Below are 16,880 nucleotides of genomic sequence, written 5' to 3'. Positions count from 1 at the left end.
CCTCTCGTGGGTTGGCCATAATAAATCTCCTTTTTTTTTTTTTCACTTGCCATGTCTCTTTATTTGTCATAAAGAGACAAGTGATTAGACCTGCTATGTGGAAGCTTAAAGTTTGGGTATGGAGTCTAAAACTCCAATTTCAGCACCACTTGCTAGTATTCTATATTATCCATTGTGTTAGTCAAATTATCTCCTTTAAGAACCTTTTATAAAAAGGTGTATCTCAGACTTGAATTCCTTTTATATAGACATAGCTCTGCTTCCATCCTCATTCAACAACTACACCTCAATAATTGACTTTAAGCCAAATCAGTCATTCAGTATATGGTTAATATACCCCATCTATTGAATGTATTCTCCCTGAGAATTGTTCTTTTATTCTCTCCCTTTTTAAGTATCATAAACAAGAGGGAAAAAATCTCTTTGTATGAGTCATAAAATCCTATTTTGATCATATTATTTTAACCATATAAGATCTCAAAAATCTTTAGACTAAATGAAAGAAGCCAGTCCAAAGACTACATATTTAATGCATTCTATATAACATTCTAGAAAAGGTAAAACTACGGAGACAAAAACAGATCAAAGGTGTCCAGGGGCTGGAGAGAGAGAAATAACTACAAAGAGGCAAAAAGAAACTTGCCAGGGTAATGGAAATATCTTGACTGTGGTCATAGTTTCATGATTGTATACATCTGGCAAATTTTAACATATATATATATATTATTCCTCAATAAGCCTGATTTTAAAGAAGCAAAGAACAAAAATAAAACCCAACAAATAAACACACTAAAATGAATACCTTAAGGATTTAATCACATCATTTTCAAATGTTTCTTTCTTTTGGTAGTTCACCATTCACAAACTGCTAATTCTATCTCCATACAAAATAAATAACAGAATATGTCTGTGCAGTACCCTCTGCTTATTGTTAGAAAGTGACAAAGAAAATCTGAAGGCTTTTTCCCAGGTGCCACAATATTTCAGTACAAAAGACAAGCACTAAATAAATCTGTGCAGGCAACTTCCATTGTTTGGTATCTGGAACATACTTCCTCATAGAAAAAATATAGTACTATCAGCACTGACAGTAATCTGAAAGCTAATAATACTTAACAATAAATGCTTCTGTGGGAAAATTCTAATTTCTAATTTCTAATTGAGATGCTTAGAACGTATCCCTCCCTCACTCACTCCCATACGCACATAAAAGAACTACCAAGGAAGCTCCAAAAGTTTTTTCCCTACCAAAAATAGTGCCAATAAAGACAGTCTAAGTAACTACCAATGGAGTATCAAAGTCTTCACACAGGGCAGTGAAGCACATAGGGAAGAGGAAGGTTAAGGTTGAGGATGGAGGTGAGTGGAATAGAGGTAGCTTAGGTATATATGCTGGGAAAAGAGGTTTTCGACTAAACTCTGCAATAACTGATTCCCCTCCCCCCCCACTTACTACCAATTAGACACAAACAGTAAAATTCTATTTGTAGTGAGTTCATCTGAGTTGGGATGAAAAAAGTGAAGTAGGAAACAGACCATGTATAGAGAAGAGCTCCTTGACAGAATGTGTTTCCTTCTCTTGAAAAACAAAAAGACCCACAATGATTTGTTTCAACAATGATTAGAAATACACTCAAGATAATTTTTAAATGTGGTGAGAGAAATGTTTTGGCTTTTCTGTTGTCAATTTTACTTAAAAGAGACTCTTGTTTCTCAAGGCCATCAGGGTAAATGAGTTTAAGGACAGAAGTGGAGCTGTGGCTCAAGTGTTAGAGCGCTACCCTTTGAGCAAAAGAAGCCTAGGGACAACACCCTAACCCTAAGACCCTGAGTTTAAGCCTCAGGATCAGCACCAAAAAAATTAAAAGTTAAAAAATAATAACAATGAAGCCAATGAGATGAGGCTATGCCCCATGTAAAGAAGTAAAAACAAAATGACAAAGAAAAAAGCAAGTAGAAAGTATGGAAAAAATAGAAATGATATATGAGTTTAAATAAAAATAAGTCAAAATGGCAGTTAATCAAAATGATGATAATATATACACCTTAGATGCTTATTCTGTGTCAGCAGAAGCACTTTACTAATATTAATGTTTCATTATAATCACAGAAGTTAGGCAAATTATTTCTTTCATTTTTAAGGAAATAAGCAATGACTTTTTTTCAGAGTAAAAGGACCAGAATCCATGGGTTCTTGAGAACTCTGACATTTCCAACTCATTCAGGATAATAAAAAGAGCAGACATGAATGGACCAGCACCAGTCAATAGCTAAAGCAGCATACTGCACTTTGCTTTCAGTATTTAAGAACTATCCTAAGTCTTCCCGTATAGCAGCCTCTACCTCCATTCTGTCATTCCCCCTTCTCCAAGTACTACTGCGATTGCATGACAATCCCAAACCTGTTCTGTCCATACAAAGCTGCCTTTGATATATAAGCAGGGTTCATTTATATCATCTTTCCCTCTCCTGCTGACACCATCTAGTCTTGAGAAAGTGAGAAAGGGTCTCATGCCAAGAACCAGTCTGCAAAGCTCTTACAGGATATAGCAGTGAGGCTCCCTGCATACTCCTGGTATTATCTATCCTTTGCTTCCTACTTCCTTGCCACCCAACCCACCACCCACTTGAGCCTTTCCGCTTTCCCTCTCCCTCTGCCTTCTTTTTCCTCCTGAACCTGGGTTTAAACTTAAAACTTTACACTCTCAACTGGCTTGCTTGTTCATGGTTGAAGGTCCACCACTTGAGTTATGCCTCCAGTCTGGCTTCTTGCCAATGAATGAGATGGTAGTCTTTTGGACTCTTCTGGGCTGACTCTGAAACTCAAGCTTCCAGATTTCAGTCTCCTGAGCAGCTAGGATTACAAGCATGAGCCACATCTGTGGCTAGCTAGCTTTTGTCTTATCAAAATTTCTTATGTTCTACTTGGCACCAAAGCTATGCCTATCAATATCCTTCTTACTTGGAAGAGTAGTTTCGCAGTTTGGCAATTTTTATCTATTCTCACTTAATGTCTCTGGAATGATGCATTTTCAGCTTTCAGTAACCAAACTTCTCTATGAAGTAAGTATGACTAGTGTTATAGAAGTACCTAACTAATCCCAGTCCAAAATTAAAGATTGTCTTGGAATTTTATACAAGATTCTTTACGAATTTCACCTTTGATAAATGTTAATAGTGGAAGTCACAGTCAGGTCCTAATGCAAGTCTAAAGCATTGTATGTATTGTATCATGAAATATCTGGTTACATTCCCTTCCTAGTTCCTAGTGTAGAACACTGCAAATCCTTCAGAAACAAGATTTGGAGCCAGGAGCTGGTGGCTCGCACGTGTAACCCTAGCTACACAGGATGCTGAGATCTGAGGATCCTGGTTTGAAGCCAGACAGGGAAGGGAAGTCCATGAGACTCTTTATCTCCAATAAACTACTCAGAATAGGCCAGAAGTGGTGCTGTGGCTCAAGTGGTAGAGTGTTGGCCTTAAACACAAAGTGGCTCAGAGACAGTACCTAGGCCCAGAGTTCAAGCCCAAGGACCAGCAAAAAAAAAAAAAAAAAAAAAAAAAGAAAGAAAGAAAGAAAGAAAAAGAAACAAACAAGATTTGGCACTAGTGGAGCAACCTAAATGTGGTATTCCAGGTCTTTGAGGGAGCCAGAGCAACTGTTTTGCCAAAGCTGGTTTAGTTTACTAGTCTATATTCACCTTGACTGACTTTCTGACTTAGTGCTTGTTTGCTTGCTTGTTTCCTTGCTTTGGAAGGCTATCCAAGATGTTTAAACTATTTTTTAGGAAGGAAATTGCTCAAAATAAAGAAAAAAAAATCAGGCTGAAAAGATATAGGTACAAAAAAAATAGGCTGACTGTCTCAAGTATAAAGGAATGAGAAATTCTTTAAGAAAGAATATCATTGATTTTGGGAATTGTATAAAAGGAAAGAACTGGGGCTGGGAAGGTGGCTCAGTGGTAGAGCGCTTGCCTTGCATGCATGAGGCCCTGGGTTCGATTCCTCAGCACCACATAAGCAAAAAAGAAAAAAGCCAGAAGTGGCACTGTGGCTCAAGCAGTAGAGCGCTAGCCTTGAGCTGAGGAGCTGAGGGACAGCGCCCAGGCCCAGCATTCAGGCCCCACGACTGGACCCCCCACACACACAAAAAAAAGTAATAAAAAAAAAAAAGGAAAGAACTGTTTGATGTTCATCAGTTAGAGAGTACTTCAGAAGTTTCTTGCTTTACATATACAAAATTCCTAAAATTATGGTTTTCCTTCCCTTCAGATGTACAGCAAGTTGTTTTAATCCACAGTTGTGTCTACTGTCCCATTAATATTGTATTCTTTGTTCCGTCAATAAATATTTGTGCTTAAAACAAGACAAAATCCCAGGAACATTGGGCTGAGAAGGTGGCTCAGTGGTAGAGTGCTTGCCTTGCATGCATGAGGCCCTGGGTTCAATTCCTCAGCACCACATAAGCAAAAAGAAAAAAGCCGGAAGTGGCGCTATGGCTCAAGTGGTAGAGCGCTAGTCTTGAGCTGAAGAGCTGAGGGACAGCGCCCAGGCCCAGAGTTCAGGCCCCACCACCGGACCCAAAAAAAAAAAAAAATCCCAGGAACACTTACTTAGACCAACCCAATACAAGTATTACAACCAAAACAACAACAAAAAACACCTCAAGAGACTGGGAAGGTGGCTCAGTGGTAGAGTGCTTTCCTTGATGCATGAGGTCCTGGGTTCGATTCCTCAGCACCACATAAGCAGAAGAGCCGGAAGTGGTGCTGTGGCTCAAGTGGTAGAGCGCTAGCTTTGAGAGACAGCGCCCAGGCCCAGAGTTCAGACCCCAAGACTGACCAAAAAAAAAAAAAAAAAAATCAACAGGCATTGTCCAAGTCAGAAAACCAAAAGTGGCTCAAAGATCCTTATGACTTCTAGTCCAGCTCTTCATTATTTATTACGAAAGCCATCATACACCGGCTTTATAGAATTAAGTGTATACTAGGTGATAAAATGGTCCGCTCATACAATAAAGATCCTTTAAGTACATTGAAAAAAAGGTTTCAATGAACACTTGAGTTCTTTATTGATAAATACCCCTGCTTGCTTCCTATACCCGACATGGAAGGTCGAGCTCTTCAATACTTAATAAATAACATTTTTTGCATACCATTATGCTATGTAATACTTACAACTCTTGCCAGCCCGGTATTGTACTCACGTTGTAGACACTAAGCCTGAAATTGGATTGCTTGTCTATGGATGACAAACTCAGCAGAACTTAAAATTTACCTCTCTCTAACTCCCCAGCTCTACCCGCACGCCCCCCCCCCCCCCGCCCCTACACGGCGAACTCGTGGAACTCGTCTGTAAAATGCGCATCTTTTTGGATGGCCTCCACCGTATTTAACCTGTTTTGTACATCTCAGGTTAACAGACACAGAAGAAAAGCAAAAACACACAATAAAGTGCAAGCGATTCTTCGGTACTGGTCGAAAACTTCGTCGCAAATGAAGGTCCCGAAAAAATAATTTCACCATCTAGCAATTTCAGAAAACTAACCACTCGCCACTGTTTGCGAAACTGGAGTACTGGGCCCTCCAGTGGTCAAAACGGGCTCCTCACGAGCGATCGCCACTTGTTCGGCTGGTGGGGAACCAATCCCGAAATCTGCCCGCAACCTCCCGGAGCCGCCAAAACCCTCCTCGCCCAGCCAACCTCCGCGCATGCGTCTCCGCACCCTCCCGAGGCCACCACCACGGGGTGGCGCCATTCCCCCCCACGACGCGTTCCGCCCGCTCAGCCCGCTCTTTCCAATACCTTTGTCCAATTCCATGAGCGCAGAGTTGGCATCCAGTTCCTGTTCACCATACCCGGCATCTGCCAGGAAAGACTTAGTTGAGTTCGACGCCATGACCCGAATAGTTCCTCCACTAGCCTAGTCAGAAAGATTGCAAACTCTCCCTCCACACCGCCATCTTCTCCAGGCGCCGTCTCGCGGATTTTTCCTCCGCGCTTTGTCAAGCTGTCTTACGCATGCGTCATGGTGTCCCCGCCGCTCGCAGGCGCCTCCGCGGGCCCCCCGCGCAGGCGCTCAGGGAGCTTCTGAACCCTGAGTTCCCGCGGCTGAGCAAAAAGAAGGCGGGGACGCAAAGGGGGAAGTGACTCAGAAGCGCCCGGACGCAGCGGTGGGAGCCAATCAGAGGGCGTGACGTCAGTTTGGCGCGGAGTTTGGCGGCCGGGGCTTACAGTGGCGGGAGTTGGAGGCTCTTAACGGGTCGTGCCGCGGAGAGCTCAGTCCACGGTTCCCACCGAACGTGGCGGCCGATTTTCACGGCTTTTTTCTCAGCTGAGCCTTTTTTTCCTGGTCCAGATGCTCTTCAACTCGGTACTCCGCCAGCCTCAGCTTGGCGTCTCGAGGAATGGTGAGTAACGGTCTTAAATGATGCTCGTGGCTGGCGGGATTCACCTCCCCCACCCTCACCCCCCCCCCCCCAAAAAAACCACTTGGGATCCGGGCCGACTCCCATCCATTTCCCGGCCCTTCCGAATTCTCGGGCGGCAAGAGTTAATGTTAGCGAAACTACTGGGAAAAGTTCTTCCTCCATTCCCCCCGGACACTTTTTAATCGCAATCGGACTTTTAAAACTAGTCGTGTAGGCCGAAGGAAGGACGTGGAGTTGACTGGCCTCCCGGGCCCCTCACTGCTTACGTCAATATCGCGCGTTAGCTAGAAAATGCATGGAGGGGTGTGTGAGTTTGGGGCGGGGGGGGGGGGGGAGGCATGCGTTCTCGGAATAACTGTGAGATCGTCGGCTTGTATTCGTGCGATCGATGTAGAGTCTTAGTGATCCTTATTATTTGCTGTTGCACACATCCGTGACCGTGACCTCGCTGTTCAGGAACTCAGTTCCTGCGGAGAAGACCAGACATCTGCTTTTAGCAGCGTCAAAATCTTCCCCCCCCCCCACCCCCGTCACCACTGGTCATAAAAAAAAATTTCCCAATTACAGAGTGACAGATGCTGAGAACCTCTCCCCGTCCCTCCCCCCCGTGACCATTGTTAATAGATTGAACTATAATTATTCCAGATGTTTTTCCTTGCCAGAAGTAGTCGAGGAATGGAATCAAAGTATTTTGTTTTCTACTTCACGGAGTGTCTTTGGACAGCCTCGTGGTGCTGTACACAAATTAAACTCATTTTCTACAGTCCCTTAGGCTTCTTAGGTTAAACCGTTTGGCAGTTCAAGAGACGAGCTCGGGTTTGGGTTTCACCAACTTGAATCTCTAGTAAAGAAGTTAACGATCTAGATTAACGTGGATAGAAATGAAATCTTGCACGTTTAAAGGTCTGTTATACCCAATTGTCTTCCTTCCCCCTTGAAACCACGTGGACAACAAAAAGAAAAGAATCTGAGAACATTTTGTTGTTTGGGGAGTGGGTGTAAGAAAAGGATATTGAAATGTTGACTGGTCTTTTAACTTTTAGTGCCCCGTCTAAAACTGTACCATCCTTACTTCCCTCTTGGTAATTACACTCAAAATGGCTTTTTTCTCTGTCTCTTCTGTAATTTTGAGTAACTTTGCCCTCGTCAGGAATGGCAGCAGTGCAGTGATTGTTAACTGTCTGTAGCATTAAATCACCTTAGTTTTATTGCACCCTGCTCTGATAAATTGGAAAGCTATTCATCCTTTATGACTGATTTTTTTTTCTGTGCTCCTCTGGTTTCTTCTTCCTCCTATTCACAAATATTCTATGTGGTAGGCACTGAAAACCATTCATTATTATATGTTACCTACTGAAGTCTATGCAGACATCTTTTTCCTCAGTTTTGGTGTCACCCTTTCTTCTCCCTATTCCCATACATAATTATATCCATAAATTAGGCTCCTTCTACCTACGACCTTTTGTTCCTTATATTTTAGATTCATTTCTATAAGAGCTGAGTGGGTTGATCTTCACCCAGGTAGTCAGACAGACATCTCAAATTTAGATGTGCAAAAGTGAACTCACTTTTCCTCCAGACCTGTTATATTACTTATTTTAGTGAGTGATCACTCCATGACTTTATCTGCCTCATTATTTATTACATATTCAGAAAGTTCCCTTAAATTTTCTTGAACTGATCATCTTCTTTATCCCCGCTGATGTTGTATCTTTACACATATTGGGTCTGTTTTATACTGTATTTACCATTCCATTTCTCTAGCCTAGGTCTTAATACCTTCTTATCTAGATTACAAAATATCTCCTAAATGGGTTCTTAGTTTCCTTCTCTCCAGTTTAATTCTTCATTGTTCCCAGTGATCTCTACACAGTGGAAGTTTGATTACTTCTTATGTGTATTTTTAAGTGTATATTACAAGTTTATGTATAGAATTTCTGACCATATTGTAAATATTTACATTTTAAATAGAATATAAATAAAGTGAATTTATATAAAGTCATCTATTTTTAACAAACCTTATCCATTGCTTTTCCCCTTATTTCCATTTTATTTCTCTCATAGAATATATTCTAATCAATATAATTGTATAGTTAAAAAGTTTTTACTAATCTCTCCTATTAACTCCTCTGTGTCCAATATGTCTGTGTTTACACATACACACTTATACATATGTACATATAGCTATATATTTCTGTTTAATATGAACTTAAGAATTCAAGGGCTGGGAAGGTGGCTCAGTGGTAGAGCGCTTGCCTTGCATGCCTGAGGCCCTGGGTTCGATTTCTCAGCACCACATAAGCAAAAAGGAAATAGCCGGAAGTGGTGCTATGGCTCAAGTGGTAGAGCGCTAGCCTTGAGCTGAAGAGCTGAGGGATAGTGTCCAGGTCCAGAGTTCAGGCCCCACGACTGGACCAAAAAAAAAAAAAAGAATTCAAGAGCTAAAATTTTCCCTTGGATTAAATTACAGTAATCTGTATGCAACTGGTAGAAATAATATAATTTTGAAAGTGTATTTTTAAAATACCTTGCAAGGTATAAAATGGGGTTGTGTGAATGTCTTTCTGTAAAGTATAAGAAAGGAAGTAATGAAGATGGAAGAGAAAGGGAAGTACCTCAACCTTCTCACCTTCACAGACCAGTTTTGGAAGTATGTGTGTAAGTGTGTAAATTGAGCATTTAGAAATTGGTTCTCTAAAAACTTTCATATCCTGTATACTTCTTGGGAAGTTTACATGTAAACCCCAGGGTCTAAAGCTATAGAATGAGTAAATAATGAGTGTTGTGGTGGTTGCAAGTTAGGTTTATTACACGGTAAAAGTCCAAAAGTAGGCTGGGATGTATGGCCCCATGCTTGCCTAGCAAGTACAACATTCTAGGTTTGATTCCAGTACCAGAAAAAGACAAAAACAACAAAAGTACCTTAAGGAAACTTATCAAGATTGTGTTGTAAGGAGTTGTAAAAATAGAAAAATAAGCAGGGACCTCTCAGCAAGTTACTTCAGGGTTAGTCTTGGTTTGGGTATTAGTTGTAGTCCATGAGGAGTAGTGGAAAAGTTACTATTTAATTGTAAGACACTAAGTTTTGCAGAGTATCATATGATAATCAGTTTGATCTACTTTTAAATTTCTTTAATTAGACTTTTAAAAATGAACACTACACAAGAACATTTATACTTAAAATGGAGGTTTTTGTTTTTATTTTTTTTTTGAACCTAACATAAATGGTTATTGCATACTTTTAGTGGTTTTAACAGCTTTGTTTTTATTGTCTGACATTGAAATTATGAAGTAGTGCCTAGCAAGCACCAGGACCCAGTACAACTGGGGGGAAAAATAGGTTTTGGGTTTTATAAGATTAAGGATGCCTACCAACTGAAATATGTGCAAATATTCCTGATATCTGTAACATTCTTCTGGCTTTTTTTACTTTTTGCTTATGTGGTGCTGAGGAATTGAACCCAGGGCCTCATGCATGCAAGGCAAGTACTCTACCACTGAGCCACCTTCCCAGACCTGTAACATTCTTGGTCCCATAATTTGGTAGGTCAGCCTCCATGGTAACATAAAAACAAATCTCTGAAGGTGGGCTTACCATTTAGGATCATGGTACACATTAACAAGATTGTTCTAATACTCTTTAGCATACTATAACTGGCCCTTAGTTACAGCACAGTAAAGAAAACATTCATAAAACTTTTATTATTTTCTTAGTGAATATATTACTGTTATAAGCACATAAATATATTTCACTTTTGACTGCTAGATTATGTGTGGTAGTCATTAGTAACTTTAGAGTTTGTAGTAATGTTGGTTTAGAGACTCCAAGGACATAGCAAGGTTTTCACTCAAGAGACTGATAGTTTAATGATGATGCTTTTGTGGGACAAGGGACAAGATGTCTTTGTTTTTGTGGCCATAGTAGGGTTTAAACTGAAGATCAGCCTAGCCTGGACCATGACCTTCCTTTTTGGTGCTTCTCTGAATTTGATTGATACTTGAGATGAACCAAATCTCCACCCACTAAGTAACTAGGATTATATAGGCTTGAGCCACTGCATCCAGCAGATAAGATCTTTTTTAATATATAAAGGCTACTTGCTTCTTCTAATCTTAGTATACTGAGAATTGGTAATTAAGATTGTAAACCCAAAACTGTGCCTTACTTCAAAGTTGGGAGTGCACTTTCATTTTTCTCTTAGAAAATATCAAAAATGGCATTCTAGAGGAGACCATAGTTAGTAAATGGATCTATATTAGATATCTAAAACTCTGCTGGGCACCAGTGGCTCATGCCTATAATCCTAACTACTCAGGAGGCTTGAGATCTGAGGATCACAGTTCAAAGCCAACCCTGGGCAGGAACATCTGTGAGATCCTTATCTCCAATAAACCACCAGAAAACCAGACGTGGCTCTGTGGCTCAAGTGATAGAGCACTAGCCTTGAGCTGAAGAGTTCAGGGATAGCTCCCAGGCCAAGAGTTCAAGCCTCACAACCAATGGGGGGAAAAAAACCTCCTTAAGCATAAACAATTATCTCTGCCTTTGTGAAAGGTGTTCAAATGTGATAATACTTAGAAATTGAAAAGGCTTTCTTTTGTTTTAGGATGGTCTTCATATTACCCTCTGCAGTCCCTTCTAAATGGTTATCAGTGCAGCTATAATGATGAACACACTTCTTATGGAGAATCAGGAGCCCCAGTTCCTCCTTTTGGATGCACCTTTTCTTCTGGTAAGAGAATTACCAGCAAGGCTAAGCCTGGACAGAAATAATTTATTTCCTACCATAGAGGGAAAATATAACACTAGTTTTTCAAAGAATTACATGAAAAAAGGTTACTAAGGCTCAACTACCATGAAAATAGTTTTGCCCTATAGATCTGTTTGATTTGTTTGAATATGTATCTTTCTGTGATTCACTGGGACAATATGGACAGAAATAGAAGTATATCATATGTTTTTATTTGCTATTGGCCAGTACCGATTTTGATTTACTTTGTCTACTTGAGTCTATGTGAAGATAATTTTGATAGTTTTGAATCACTTAATACCTTGATAGTCAACTGAAAACTTTTATGTTACTTTTCATGTATTCTCTTATTTCTTATTTAGCCCCCAACATGGAGCACATTTTAGCAGTTGCCAACGAAGAAGGCTTTGTTAGATTATATAACACAGAATCACAAATTAGCAAAAAAAAGTGCTGCAAAGGTAAGTCTGTAGTTTTATTTCCCCATTTTGTGTGTGTGTGCACGTGTGTGCCCGTCCTGGGGCTTGAACTCGGCTTAGGCACTATCTCTGAGCTTTTGTGCTCTACCATTTAAGCCATACCTCCAATTCCAGCTTCTTTAGTGCTTAGTTGGAAATTTGAGTTTCACGGACTTTTCTGCTCAGACCTGCTTTGAACCTCGATCCTAGGATCTTAGCCTCTTGAGTAACTGGGATTACAGTCTTCAAATTTAAATTTTTTACACTTAGCACGGTTGGGGAAACAGGCTTTAAATATTGAGAATCATATATTTTCACATATAAAACTAATTTCTGACCTTATCATTTAGAACAAGAAAGTATATATAGTATGGAATTAACTATAGTAAAACAAAGGCCATAAATGTAGATATACAAAATCAGATCAGGAATTTTTTTTTTAATTTAATGATAGAATATTTGAGTTGATCTGTGGTATATAGACATATGGCAATGGAAGAGGGCACTCTGGTAAGTAGAGGGAAAAGCACCAGCAAAGACCTAGAGGTTGAAAAGCATGAATATAATAAGAAAATAAGGAGTGATTTGGTTTGGTTGGAATAAGATAATAGAGAAATGTGGTTACTAAAATGGTTCCAGTTAGAGAGCACTTTCTATAAAGGTTTTTGAGCAGGAGAATGTTTCAAAAAGATTCCATATTAGAGAGTACTTCTTGTCTATTCATAAAAGTAATTTGGCATGGGATGAAAATTCTCCTATGTGGTAATGAAGAAAATGTGTAATATGATTTTCCCTGGCCCAGAAACTTTACAGTGCTGAGCATTGATGTTTTTATTAGTGTAAAGCATTTAAGCTGTTTTTAATGGCTCCAATAGAGCAATCTAGATGATTCATATTTATACTTTATTTAGAATGGATGGCACATTGGAATGCTGTCTTTGACTTGGCCTGGGTCCCTGGTGAACTTAAACTTGTAAGTAGCTTTCATTTCATTTGACTCTGGATAAATATTGATGAAAGGTTACTTTTTAAAATGTGTACTACCTTATTATTGAAAGGTTACGGCATCAGGTGATCAATCAGCCAAATTTTGGGATGTAAAAGCTGGTGAGCTGATTGGAACATGCAAAGGTCATCAATGCAGCCTCAAGTCTGTTGCCTTCTCTAAGTTTGAGAAAGGTAGGTTTGTGCTTATCCTTTTATCTCCTTAAAAGCTTTTGTTGTGGGGAAATTTAGATTCTGATATGAATGGAAACCTTAAAGAAATCAAGTATATTAGGCCCATTCTATGGTCATTCTCTTCCACTTATCTTTAAATGCCTGAATCTTCTGGTATGAACAGCTACAATACCTCTATTTAACATTGAAGGTCCATTGAAGTCAAATCTTTTGTACTAGTTACTCATTAACTCTCGAACTATTTAGTTGGAAGCCACATTCGGTTGGCTTATTTCTGTGATCCTAGCTACTCAAGAAGCTTAGACCTGGCGGATTGCAATTCAGAGCCAACCTGGGCAAAAAAAAAAAATACGAAAGATTGGGCTGGGAAGGTGGCTCAGTGGTAGAGTGCTTGCCTTGCATGCATGAGGCCCTGGGTTCGATGCCTCAGCACCACATAAGCAGAAAAACCGGAAGTGGTGCTATGGCGCAAGTGGTAGAGCACTAACCTTGAGCTGAAGAGTTCTGTCTTCAAGTCACCAACAAAAAGCCAGATTATAGCATGACTCAGGAGGTGTGAGCAAGCAGGTAAAACAAGTATAAGGTCCTTTGTTCAGACCCTGGTATGGCATCCCCTCCCCCCAAAAAGATAAATAGAACATGAGATTGAAGTGAAAACTGGGTATGATAAACTGGTTATGATTGTTGTCTGTTTTGGTCCAACACTAGGACTCCTACACTTGCTCATTGGCTGGTACTTTACTACCTGGGCCATGCCTCCAACCCATGGCTATGATTCTTATCTAAAAAATTTTGCTATGTTTCTGTTTTCACTCTACTTGTATTGATGTAGATCTGTATTTCTATCCTTGGCATTTTTGCAAGCACTTAAGTTCCCAAAACTGAAATCATGATTTCTCTCTGTCAGTGTCATTTTTATCCTTGTCCCGGAGAACTTACCTTAAGTGCAAGTCTAGTAATAATAAGCTACCCTTTATTCTTTTCTTTTACTGCTTGGGCCCCAGCGCCACTTCTAGTTTTCTAGTGATTTATTGGAGATAAGAGTCTCACAGACTTTCCTGCCCGGGTTGGCTTTGAACATGCATCATCCTCAGATCTCAGCCTCCTGAGTAACTAGGATTACAGGCGTGAGCCACCGACACCCAGCTACCTTTTATTCTTGAAGCATATTTTCTATTAGGTATAAAAATTCTGAAGTAAGGGCTAGGAAGGTAGCTCAGTGGTAGAGCGCTTGCCTTGCATGCATGAGGCCCTGGGTTCGATTTCTCGGCACCACATAAGCAGAAAAAGCCGGAAGTCGTGCTATGGCTCAAGTGGTAGAGCACTAGCCTGGAGCTGAAGAGCTGAGAGACAGTGCCCAGGCCCAGAGTTTAGGCCCCATGACTGGCAAAAAAAAAAAAAAATTCTGAAGTATCATATTAGTGGCTCACACCTGTAATCCTAGCTACTCAGGAGGCTGATATCTGAGGATTACAGTTTGAAGCCAGCCTGAGCAGGATAGTCCATGAGACTCTTATATACAATTAACCATCCAGTTAACCAAAAAGCCAGAAATGGGGCCGTGATTCAAGTGGAAGAGTGCTAGTCTTGAGCAAAACAAAGCTCAGGGACAGCACCCAGGCCTCAGTGTAATCCTCAGGACCATCAACCCCAACCCCTAACCCTCCTGCAAAACAAAAGGGTAGTTTCTTACTTTTACCCTAAATTGCATGGAGTGTGTATGTGGGGAGGGGGGGGTTGGTTGTGTTATGCAGTTGCTCACCCACTGAGCTATATAACCCCAATCCTCTTTTACTTGATTTCAAAGGATAAAATATTAAAGATACATTGAAGTTCTCCTATGTTCCTCTCTTCAATCCCATTGCTCTCCTCCTGTACCCAGAGGAACCTTTATACAATTTTGTGGATACTTTATGTTGTTTCTACTGAAGCAATGCATCTAAAAGGATTAGAGTCTCAGCTATGGATTTATACTGCTGAGTATACCTTTACACCAGGTGGCAATGGCTCACACCTATAATCCTATCTACTCAGGAGGCTGAGATCTGAGGATTGCCATTCAAAGCCAGCCCTGGCTGGGAAGTCCATGAGACTCATCTCCAATTAACCACCAGAAAACCAGAGGTGGTGCTGTGACTTAAGTGGCAGAGAACTCACCTTGAGCTGAAGAGCTGAGCGACAGCACCCAAGCCCAGAGTTCAAGCCCCATAACCAACCCCCCCCCCAAAAAAAAAAAAACCTTTACAAGTTACTTATCTTCACATTTGTCACCAAAATAGGGGCAGCACTTACCTAATAAAGTTGATAGCACAGATTGCTATCGTTTGTGTAAAGTATATAGAATTTAGGAAACAGCAGGTGCTGGTGGTTTACTCCTGTAATTTTAGCTACATGGGAGGTTATGATCTGAGGATAGTGGTTTGGTCCTCTACCCAAGCAGTCAAATCTCAGAGACTCTCACCTCTAATAAATCTGATTTTTTTTTATATTTATTTATTTTGTCAGTTGTGGACTTGAACTAAGGGCCTGGACACTGTCCCTGAGGTCTTGCTCAAGACTAGTACTTAGAGCCACAGTGCGACAGTTTTCTAGTGGTTAATACTCAGCCTCCTGAGTAGCTAAGATTCCTGACATGAGCCTTCAGTACCCAGCTTGCTGGTTATTTAAGAGTCTGAAGAACGTTTCCCCCCATGCTGGCCTCAAACTGTAATCCTGCTCTCGGCCTCCTGAGCAGCTAGGATCACAGATGTGAGCCACCAACACCTACCTGTACTTTATTTTTTTTAGTTGTTATTGCTAAATTCAGTCCCTATTTCCAAATTCAGTACCTAGCTAAGAATGCTTTATATAGTTAAAATATGTCATTGACTAATTTTGTTAACATCTTGATAAATTTTCTTTACAGCTGTATTCTGTACAGGTGGAAGAGATGGCAACATTATGGTCTGGGACATCAGGTGCAATAAAAAAGGTAGTTTTAATCTGGTTGTATTTTAATTTTGATAGAGATTAACCACACTTAATTATTTTGAATCAAAAATGTTAGTGATTTTATCTCGTACCACTAGGGGGCATATGTGTTCATAGTCCTCCATTCTGCTCTGTTCAATTCTCAGGATACTACTTATTATTGAAAGTATAGTTACACTTTTCCATTTCTTTATAGCATCATCTGATTTATAGTGTCCTTTACCTAAATGATTGACAGCATTAAACTTACATATACATAGGCTCTCTTATTTACCTTTTCCTTTTTTAAGTTTTAAAGAAATAGATGAAGTTAAATATAAGCTTAAATTTCCCTATGATACCATTAATATGACTTCATTTTGTAAAGCAGTTTTAGCTTCACAGCAACATTGAACGGAAAGTAGTTTCCATATGCTCTAAAGCTCTACACACATAACAGCTGCTCACATAAACCATCCTATGCCTAAATGGTTTATTTACACACTACCTCACCACATTATTATCACCCCAAGTCTATAGTTTGCTTTAGGGTTCGCTCTTGTACATTTATGTACAAATGTATAATGATAAATCTTACAGAATAGTTTCACTGCTATTCAGACCTACCTCCTAACAATCCTAGCAGCCACTGATTTATTTATTTTTTATTTTTTGTCGGTCGTGGGGCTTGAACTCTGGGCCTGGGCGCTGTCCCTCAGCTCTTCAGCTCAAGGCGAGCACTCTACCACTTGAGCTACAGCGCCACTTCCGGTTTTCTGGTGGTTTATTGGAGATGGGAGTCTCATAGTCTCTCCCGCCCGGGCTGGCTTTGAACCGCGATCCTCAGATCTCAGCCTCCTGAGTAGCTAGGATTATAGGCGTGAGCCACCAGCGCCTGGCGCCACTTTTTTTTTTTTTTTTTTTTTTTGTCTCCATAGCTTTGCCTTTTTCAGAATGCCAGCAGGTATTTGGAATCAGTATATAGCTTTTTCAGGTGGGCTTCTTTCATTTAGTAATATTCATGTAACTTTTTTCTTCAAGTCTTTAAGGCTTACCAGCCTTGTTTTACTGCTGAATAGCAACTTGTTGTCTTGCTAAATCACAGTTTATCC

General features: G+C 40.2%; 2 protein-coding genes across 9 annotated transcripts in view; one reads left to right on the top strand and one right to left on the bottom strand.

The window, feature by feature from the left end:
- Positions 1-6,023, bottom strand: part of Ints7 (integrator complex subunit 7) — a 67,997-nt gene extending 61,974 nt beyond the window's left edge. For all 4 annotated transcript variants that reach the window (XR_011376313.1, XR_011376314.1, XR_011376316.1 and 1 more), the window contains exon 1: positions 5,806-6,023. Coding sequence is in view for 1 of the 4 variants with exons in the window: in XM_070041552.1 (XP_069897653.1) it covers positions 5,806-5,899 (94 nt within the window). In the remaining 3 variants the exon portion in view is untranslated. The remainder of the gene's footprint in view (positions 1-5,805) is intronic.
- Positions 6,024-6,201: 178 nt separating this feature from the next.
- The window catches only part of Dtl (denticleless E3 ubiquitin protein ligase homolog), a 38,575-nt gene continuing 27,896 nt past the window's right edge, over positions 6,202-16,880 (top strand). The window contains exons 1-6 of one of the 5 annotated variants that reach the window (XM_070041547.1): positions 6,202-6,410; positions 11,039-11,164; positions 11,545-11,643; positions 12,552-12,613; positions 12,699-12,819; positions 15,725-15,790. In XM_070041547.1, coding sequence (XP_069897648.1) covers positions 6,359-6,410; positions 11,039-11,164; positions 11,545-11,643; positions 12,552-12,613; positions 12,699-12,819; positions 15,725-15,790 — 526 coding nt within the window. In that variant the 5' untranslated portion in view covers positions 6,202-6,358. The other 4 variants (XM_070041549.1, XM_070041550.1, XM_070041548.1 and 1 more) reach the window with 4 other exon arrangements.

The sequence above is a fragment of the Dipodomys merriami genome, unplaced genomic scaffold (genome assembly GCF_024711535.1).
Source record: "Dipodomys merriami isolate MVZ:Mamm:240054 unplaced genomic scaffold, mDipMer1.0.p SCAF_31, whole genome shotgun sequence".
Lineage (NCBI taxonomy): Eukaryota > Metazoa > Chordata > Mammalia > Rodentia > Heteromyidae > Dipodomys > Dipodomys merriami.
Note: the sequence above shows the minus strand (reverse complement) of the source record. Positions and strands in the feature narration are given on the sequence as shown.